This window comes from Paracoccidioides brasiliensis (assembly GCF_000150735.1).
Source record: "Paracoccidioides brasiliensis Pb18 unplaced genomic scaffold supercont2.6, whole genome shotgun sequence".
In the NCBI taxonomy this organism is placed as follows: Eukaryota; Fungi; Ascomycota; class Eurotiomycetes; order Onygenales; family Ajellomycetaceae; genus Paracoccidioides; species Paracoccidioides brasiliensis.
This window is the reverse complement of record NW_011371363.1, coordinates 1,907,206-1,917,160: the sequence shown is the minus strand read 5'-3', so window position 1 is coordinate 1,917,160 and position 9,955 is coordinate 1,907,206. Positions and strand designations below refer to the sequence as shown.

Here is a 9,955-nt window from a genome sequence, read left to right as displayed (position 1 = left end):
GTCAGCCTGTGGTAACATTCTATTACTGTGTCTATCATTTTAATGTAGCACTTCCTTTCCATGGAGATGAAGTATTTCTCTAATGATCTAAATAGCATGGTTCTCTGGATAGAAACCCTTTGTATGCTCTCCTCGCTCCCCGCTCTAATACGTTCTACCAGGAGCAGTTCTTAGATCCATTGTGAAGCGGCTGCCTGGGGAACGATGAAGGAAGTCAGCTTGGAGGATGCGCTGGAGGCAATTCGCTCTGACAAACAAAAGGATCGGACAGATGGGCTTGAAGGTAATGCCGTTTTCTAGCTTACGTAGAAACTGACTGTATTATTCATGGACATAAGGCTGACTGTAGCTGAAAAGATCTAAAACATATCCTTCTCCAGAGCAGACAAACACCTAAATTGTATGCCTCCGATTCGCCTTCGCCAATCCGTATTGGTATACTGACATGGGTGGTATTTGCTGAAGGAACAATCTGGGTGACAAAAACTATCACAAAATTTTCGAGGCTCTGTTCCGGTTTATATCAATCGAGAAGTCTTTCTATAAACGCACAAAGTCGTCCATTTCCAAATCTACCTCTGCGTCGAGGCTCACAAGTTGCGCATCTGCCCTTCGGACGACGGTTGAGTTAGGAGTCCAGAGGATACGCTTGAAAACTGTCACGGCTCTGCTATATCATATTACCGATGCGCTCCCAAATCCGGAAGACGCCCTCTGGGAGCCACTCAGTGGGGACTACATAAAGATTTTAAGGATAACATTACAATATGCGCCCCATGTAGAGCATTTGAGCAAGGATGATTGGCGTCATCTGATTGATTTTTGCCTTCGAGCCATCGGCGTTATAGAACCCAGTCAGGGACACCAGCTGAGCATCCGAAGTCGCTCTCGTCTTCCGTCTGAGAGTCTGGATGAACCAAACAGTCGTGCCAATTCAGTCGAACCAGGCTCTTTTCGACGTAGTCGAAATTCCCGTTCTGATGCCACTGGAAATAACGAAGAACTAGAGACCTGTATTCAATTACTATGCTCCTGTCCGATAAGCCCCGTCCTCGATAACGCGGGGAAGCTGCTCAATGGCCTGGTGGACTATCTATTGTCGCTTAATAGCATATCGAGGGCTCCTTATGCAGCATTTAGAGCACTGAATGCTGTCCTTTCGAAATCCGTCACAGATGACATCACTCTAGTTAGAGACATTCTTTTGGATGTAATTCCGATAATCAAACGGTTCTGGCGTACGAAATCCGCTGCCTTAAGAGATGAGATGCTCATAACTTTGATGCTGGGGAGACCCGTATTTCTACAAATTGGTCTGTCATACCCACCAGATTCGTTTGTCGAGTTACTTCAAGGCCTCCTCGAGAGAATCTGTCAAGAGTACATGAGGCAACCTGAAAAGGACCTCATGCAGGTTGACGACTTGGTATTTAGTTTCGACCCAATTCCTCGACCTTTGGGGATTCGGACAATGGCTCCGCGTCTCGGTGTCCCTAGGTCTGAGCAAAATTGGACAACCCTGCAAGTAATTGCTAATCTTTCCACGCTTTTGGACAAATTATGCCACACTCTAGATGAAAACTCACAAGCAGTGGGAAGGCCTAATAAAAAACTACATCTCCTTTCAAGGTTATCGGATATTGTTCGCGAAGCCTCAACCTCTACGGGGCTAGCCAGAATATGTGCACTGCAGCTACTTCCGTTTGTGTTATTAGATTGGGAGCCGGGAGTTGACGAGCTCTTATCAACTCTTGAACAACTCACTGTAAACATTCTAGACGAAAACGGGTCATCTGCGTCATGGACTATGATAGCAATTGCAAGGTATGTCAGATCGATAGAAAGCCTACAGAAGGTTACTGATGGTGTATTTGCAGCATAGCTAGCTGTCCAGCAGCTATGTCACCGGAACTACGACCTCTGTGGACTCAGGTTTGGGACTTGGCTTCCCGCACCCTAGCCTCGCCCACCACATCCAGAGCTTCCTGCCATTTAATGACGGCAATCCTGCATTTCAAATTGCTGGACTACTCAAGTATTGTGGATACAATAGAATTAATGACGTCCTCTATTGATCTCAACGGTCCGGCTGGCCTGACCGATTCTGCCCTGCTGATGTGGGCAACGATGGTGGAATTCCGAACAAAGATCAATCCCGCGCAGAATCAAGATATGTCAAAACAAATTTGTGCATGGATAAGAAATAGTTGTATGTTAGGTGAATTACGTATTTGCGAAATCAAATCGTTTGCTGACACTTAGATTCAGGGAATTTGACTGATCGCATTCATACGATGCAAGTCGCCACTTTTGCAAGACCTCTAGACCTTTTGAATCTCCTAATGAGCTGCACTGGGAGATCTTTCCAATTCGCGTACCCTGCTCCTCCAGGACCACTTTGCAGGATCTCCAAATATTTCTTCGACCTTCGTCATGATTATGAGCTGATTGAGTATCTGCTGCTTATTAAAAAGCAAGGACGTTCTAATGAGACTGCAACAGATATCGGCAGTCCTCCTTCTGTTGGATCTTCTGTGAGACAACATCCTAACGACCAGGTTGTTTTGGAGCTGCTGCAGACAAAAATAGACAGCTTCAATGAAATTTGGACCCAGCTATGCAACGACAAGCGTCAACATGTTACAGTTGAAATCATCCAAATATTGGTATCTCTCTGTTTAACCAGCACTATCTTTGCAGAGTTGCTTCCGATACCTGTTTCATTTCGCTGTCAATCTCTACAAAAAAGTACCGAAAAACTCTGGACAAGTTTCTGTGGCTATTTCGCCAAGAAGGAAGTGGAATTTCTCCACGCGTGCTTGGATATTCTCTCCCCGATTATTCTGCCATTGAAGCTGTCACTTGACACCAAAGATCCGATTTTGAATGCGGTGCATCGGATGACCCCCGGGTTGGTTTCCGTTTTCGATCATCACCGCAAGGCGGAACTGGACCTATCTCACTCCACGACGGAGCCGATGGATCTGGATATTCAATTTTCATCTAAAGAAAGTCACACTAGGGAAAATGACCTGACCCCTAAATTTGATCGAGAGGACACGCCTTCTTACGGTGACCAGAATTCAATCCGCCGCGCAACAGCAACTCATCTATTTATACTACATCACTTTTACGAGGCAAAAAAGAACTTAGAAGTCCCTACAAATGAGACCTTGGTCAGCTATATCACATCCCTTGACGAGGCGGACATTCTAACTTGCCGAACTAATTTAGCGGTTCTTCTCGGGAGCTGGCCAAATATCTCTAGGTCTGACGCCTGCATTTTGCTCGAGTTTTTTGGAGAAAAGTGCCTACAGTCATACGAGCTTGAGAGGTGTGAGGGGACGTTATCCCTGTGTATTAATTTGATGATTTCTTTTGTTGACCTCTGGACCGCTGAGGAAGACGATGAACTTTTCGAATCCGCATCAGATCTTTACGACTGGTTTACTGGTGTCATAGTTCGTAAAAAGCTCGGGTCTTCAAGAGTTCTGATTCGGATTGCTAGATTAATGGAAAGTGTTTTGCGAACAAATCCACTGTTTGGTAGGGAAAATTCACGCCTCTCACCCCGTACAAGCTTATTTAAAATCCTTTATGATGGAGATTTGACAGTTAAGTTCCACTTGTCTAAGATCATTCCGTCAGTGTTCGATCGGTTTATATTGAAAGAATATGATGTTATATTTGATGATATCCTCGAGAGTCTTCCTCGAGACCCCGACTGGAACGAGGGCATTGCACTACGGCTATACGTCCTGGCACAGTTAGCATCTAAATGGCATACCCTCCTTCGCCGCGGAATATATCACATATTTGAAGCGCCAGGGCAACTTCCTAAGTCATCCCCCTATGCGAAAGCTTGCTTAAAGGAAGTCGCAAATTCTCTTGGTCTCAACAATGCCAAAGAAATATTCAAACTTTTTGCGCCACAGATGATTTATACGTGGTTGGAAACGGAGTCTTTGGGGTCTATTCCATTCACTATATTCGGTTATGAGACGTTCAATGAGCTGCTGATTGACGTCAAGGATGAAGTTGTAGCCCAAATTGTGATGCGTGGCAAGGACGATGAGATGGCCGGGGTTTCATCGTATTTAAGTGTGCCATTCCCAGAATTGCTTGAAGAATCCTTTTACAAAGCCGAAGCATACTGTATTGCACGCGACATCAGTATTCCACCTTCCCAAGACAGTCAGCCGAAGGGAACAGAAAGTCGTATCAAGAAACTTCTGGGCCCTGAAAAGTTTGTCTCCCTGCTGGAGAGATTCTTTCCTGAGACGGTCGCTGTATTTTTTAAATGTGTTGATCAAACGGAGCAGATAGAGAGAGGTTTCGAAAAGCGCCCCCCGTTTAAATTTGCTCTAGATATCTGGAGAGACATTGGTGAGAGAAGCTCATCCTCGGCGGCACTCCCTGCCAGCCAACAGCCATCTTTCCGAGCCAGATACCTCCTCGATGAGTTTGAGTTTCTGTGCGCACGGAGTGGATATGACCTTGAGACGATGTGGACGCCCGCTTTAGTTTGTTTCGTTGCGAGAACATTGATAGAATCCATCCACCCCTCCCTGGGCTCTCTCCATGCCTGTTCTGTCATCCGGAAACTTAAAATTCTTATCTGCATCGCTGGGCCTGTAGTTCTTGAAGAATACCCATTGGAGATGCTTCTACATTTTCTAAGGCCCTTTCTTTCTGATTTTCATTGTTCAGGAGATGCCATTGGACTCTTTTGGTATCTCATTGATAAAGGCAGATCGTATCTACTTGAAAACCCCTCTTTTATGGCAGGACTGGGGGTGTCAACTCTTGTCTCGCTCCGAGGGTTTCTTTCCTCTTCTCAAAAGAGCACTGCCCAAGAAACACATTTTCATTCCTCACTATCGAACGCTCAAATGTTCTACGACTGGTTTGCAAAATTTATGAACGAATATATATCTCCGAAACTTAGCCGAGAGTCAGAGAAGTCGTTTCGAAATCTTGTCGGCTCTTCTCAGCGTATTCAATTAGCTGGAAACGCTTCGAAGGGGACGTATGAGGGTGAATTTATGGCAGGTCTTTTGCAAGATAGCGCCAGCGGGAAGGGATTATTGAGTGTTCCAGCGACAGATTTGATCTTTTCTCTTGTCTGCAATGATTTCCAAAGGCCAAACAACTTCCGGGATGATATTTTGGGGGATGACAAGATTGCTGCGGAGAACGCGATAACGGTTTGGAAGTCCATCCAACACCAAGACCACAGTTCTGGTTATCGTCTCTGGGCGGCTCGTGCATTGGGCCGAGCATATGCGTCAACCGGTGTAATTGACGGCTCGATGCTCAAGGAAACGCGATCCATTTCCTTTGACGATATACCCGAATGCATTAGATTTACGTCCAAGTTTTCCATTATCCGCATGCTTTGTGACTCGCTATTTTCAAATAGCCGCAAAGACATTGGCCTTGCAGAGCAGGCTTTACAAACCATCTTTACTCGATTCCCTTCGGACCCTAATCTTGGAGAGTGCGCAGCGGCAATTCCTCCTTCAACGATGAAAGCTCTTACCTGGACACCGTATATATGCCCTGACCTGTCTTTGACTGCTTCTCAGAGAACTCAGTTCAATCATGATATTCGATGGATTCCAGATGTACCTGTCGACGAATGGGCCCGTGATGTAACTCTTTGCCTAACAAATAAGGAAGCCGCCGACCCCATAATGGGCGCATTGCCAAAAGTTCTTTTTGAAATACCATCTCTAGCCGTGAAACTCTTACCATGTGTTGTGCATGATGTGTTAGTCTCTGAGTATGAGGACAGACAGAGTTCTCGCCAAGCTATCTCCGAAGTGTTTCGACAAGCATTCCGCGATGTTCGAGAAACTGTATTTCCACACATCCGGCTCATCATACACTGCATTCTCTACCTCAGACATCAGAAAATTCCCCATGAGTCAACTATGAACCAACGAGACGCCTGGCTCGAAATCGACTACTTGGAAGCCGCCAATGCAGCCACGCAGTGTCAAATGTATAAGACTGCTCTTCTTTTTGTGGAAATACATTTCTCGCGAACACCCTCAACTCGACGATCGGCAATTTCCAAATCATCTGACTCGTTACTGCTCCTTCATGACATCTTTAAAAGCATCGAAGATCCCGATCTCTTCTACGGAATCCAGCAAAGTGCCACTCTGGACTCGGTCCTTGAAAAGGTTCAACATGAGAGTGCCGGACTCAAAAATTTGACATTCCAAAGTGCTAATTATGAGACCGACATGAAGCTTTTTAACTCAATTGGAGAAGTAAATGCCCTTGGAGTTATAAAAGCTCTGAATTCCACAAATTTCCAAGGGGTTGCAAGTGCCATGTTTGCGGCACCTAGCGGTATTGGGAAAAGGGCTGAAGTCTTTGAAAGCATGCTTTCAACTTCACTGTATTTACAACAGTGGGATATACCACTGCCTTCCACCACTGCCTCCGCAAACGGGAATGTTTTCAAAGTTCTTCAAAGTTTGAATTCCTCTGACAACAAGATGCAAGTGGTTCGAACGTTGGACGATTGCTTCTCAGAGATCCTTAGCCGCCTGTTAGAAGAGAACCAGTCAAAGGTCGAGCTTCGCACTATGATGAGGGCTTTAGGCGTGTTAACCGAAGTTGACGAAGTCCTGAGCTCTCAAACTCCCGAAGACTTGCAGGATGAATGGGAACGAATGCTATCGAGGAGTTCATGGCTGAAGTTCGAGAGGTTCGTGTTGTCCATTACATGGGTTCCAAAATATCAACATTTTTTGACTTACGTGATTACTTCATTAGTTTCTGCGATGTAAACCTGATTCTTTCGAGCCACGAAGCTTTATTCTCGTCAATCAAACGGAAACCTCACCTTAGATCCATGCTTGGTCTAAGCTCCCGTGATGCCCAGCTATTGGAGGTTAAGGCTATTCGAGAATCCCTCAAGATAAGCAGAGAACACGACGAACATCAAGCATCTTTGAAATCTGCGATATCTCTGTGTAAATTAATTCAGCCATGTGCCGACTTGGGTGTGTTCATTGATGCTGCAGCCACGTTTGACTTAGCAAATGTGCTTTGGGATCAAGGGGAGATGACGACATCAATTCAGATATTACAGCAGCTCAACGAACAAAAAGATCTCCCGAAACAATCTATTCCTGTGAATAAGGCAGAAGTGTTGGCTAGTCTAGTACGTAACTAAACTAAAATCTATGCTTATATAAAAGACATCAGTTACTAATTTCGTTAGGGTCACCACGTTGCGGAAGCTAGGTTGCAGAAGCCGGATACAATTATTCAGGAGTATCTAGTTCCTGCGATGAAGGAATTGAAAGGCAACTTTGAAGGAGACGAAGCTGGGCGGGTGTTCCATGAGTTCGCTTCTTTCTGTGATCAACAATTGCAAAACCCAGACGGACTTGAAGACTTTAGAAGAATCGAACAGATCCGCCATCGAAAGGAGAAAGAAGTAATGGATCTAGAGCAAATGATGAAATCAGCTGGAGGTAAAGAGCGAGATCAACTTCGCATCCACAGAATCAAAGCAAAACAATGGTTTGAACTCGATGACAATGAGTACCAAAGGCTGAAGAAAAGCCGGGTATCTTTCCTACGCCAGTGTCTAGAAAACTATCTTCTTTCGCTGCGGGCTTCTGATATGTTCAAGAACGATGTTTTACGATGCTGTGCTCTCTGGTTAGATAACTCCGAGAGTGAAGCAGCCAATGAAGCTGTCGCAAGATATATCAGCACGGTCCCAAGTCGGAAATTTGCACCGCTAATGAATCAATTGTCGTCGCGTTTGCTTGATGTTGAGGATACTTTTCAACCTTTACTGTCAGAGCTCATTTTTCGGATTTGCGTGGAGCACCCCTATCACGGGATGTATCAAATGTTCAGCAGCAGTAAATCTAAAGTGGGGAAAGACCTTATGTCGAATTCCCGCTACAGAGCAGCCAACATCTTGGTTGACCGACTGAAAAATGATCCGAAAGTACAGAGCACCTGGATCACGCTGCATAACACAAATATCAGCTATGTTAGATTTGCTATGGACAAACTAGATGATGGACTCAAGAGTGGTTCGAAAGTTGCTCTTAGGAAATCGGTTACTGGACAGCGGTTGGAACAAGACATCAGGAGGCAACACATTCCACCCGCCACGATGAAAATTGACCTCCGGGTTGATTGCGATTACAGCCATGTTCCAAGAATTGAGAAATACCTCCCAGAATTCACTGTCGCTTCAGGTGTCAGTGCCCCCAAGATTGTTACCGCTATTGCCTCAGATGGTCTAAAGTATAAACAACTGGTAAGTCATGTGAAGTCCATGCTTTCGTAAAAGTAGATATTTCTGACATATATGTTCAGTTCAAAGGTGGAAATGATGACTTGCGGCAGGACAGTATTATGGAACAAGTCTTTGAACAAGTCAGCAATTTACTGCGGGATCATCGAGCCACCCAACAGCGCAACTTGGGAATCCGAACATATAAGGTGCTTCCGCTTACAGCTAACGCCGGCATCATCGAATTTGTGCAAAACACCATTCCTTTACACGACTATCTCATGCCTGCCCATCAGAGGCACTATCCCAAGGATATGAAACCCAATGCCTGCCGCAAGAATATCAACGATGCCCAACCAAGAACGTTAGAGTATCGAGTAAAGATTTTTCGTCAAGTAACGGATCACTTCCATCCGGTCATGAAATTCTTTTTCATGGAAAAATTCAAAGAGCCGGATGACTGGTTCAGCAAGCGCCTCGCTTACACGCGAAGCACTGCTGCTATCTCCATGCTAGGCCATGTGCTCGGTTTGGGTGATAGGCATGGGCACAATATCCTTCTCGATGAGGGAACTGGTGAGGTGGTTCATATTGATTTAGGTGTTGCTTTCGAACAAGGGCGTGTCCTACCAATCCCGGAGATGGTTCCATTCCGCCTAACCCGCGATCTTGTTGATGGAATGGGCATCACCAAGACAGAGGGGGTGTTCAGACGCTGTTGCGAATTCACCCTCGAGGCTCTCCGCCAAGAATCATATAGCATTATGACTATTCTAGACGTCCTGCGTTATGATCCGCTCTACAGTTGGTCACTATCCCCGCTGCGCATTAAAAAAATGCAGGATACACAGCAGGCGGCTGGGGGCGCGGATCAGGCCAGCGAAGGCGGCAAAAGCAAGAACCCCAAGGAACCCAGTGAGGCCGATCGGGCTTTAACTGTTGTTGCGAAGAAGCTTGGGAAAACCCTTAGCGTTGCTGCTACGGTTAATGAGTTAATTCAGCAAGCGACAGATGAGCGTAACCTTGCGGTTTTGTATTCCGGTAAGCCATTTCGCCGTGGTTCATCCGTTACAGATGTGATACTAACCCTTATTCTATCTCTCAGGTTGGGCTGCATATGCATAGATACCTCGAATTATTTTGCCGATTATTTTTCTGTTGTATGGTGATCTTGTGAAATGAGGTTGTATATGATTTGTTTTTCTGTCACCTGTTGAGAAACGAAATATGCGTATAGACTTAGAACGATACCTAGCACATAGTTTTGGGCAATCTGTATTGTTTACTGACGTAAAGTTTAATTATGAATTCCTTCTGCCCAATGGGGTGCGGCGTTTTACTCCTTACTCGAACTAACTAACTAGCTAGTTAACCACCGAGAGCAGTGGATTCTCTCTGAAATTCATCAAATATTCAACCCGACTATCTTCAACACATCATTTCTTCACACTTTTTCTTCAAAATGTCTTTATCTCAAGAATATCACATACAGTTGGTCATTGCTTCATATAAATTCAAAAAATATATATATCAAAGACAAAAGCTTCAAAGATATATGAGGTTTATGAAACTATCCTGTGCAAATGACTTGCTGGCATCAAATTACACTCAGAGACATGTGCAAATGGCCACAAATTGACAGAGATTGAAGAGGAAAACCTTCTCAAGCAATTA

At 45.0% G+C, this 9,955-nt stretch overlaps 1 protein-coding gene across 1 annotated transcript; it reads left to right on the top strand.

Moving 5' to 3' along the window:
• Positions 1–204: 204 nt before the first annotated feature.
• PADG_05676 (DNA-binding protein kinase TEL1) lies at positions 205–9,450 on the top strand (the record flags this gene model as incomplete). Its single annotated transcript, XM_010762550.1, has 8 exons — positions 205–283; positions 358–400; positions 466–1,824; positions 1,878–2,209; positions 2,269–6,724; positions 6,793–7,183; positions 7,244–8,305; positions 8,365–9,450. 8 exons carry the CDS (start codon positions 205–207, stop codon positions 9,448–9,450), a joined length of 8,808 nt encoding a protein of 2,935 aa, XP_010760852.1.
• Between the last annotated feature and the right edge of the window lie 505 nt (positions 9,451–9,955).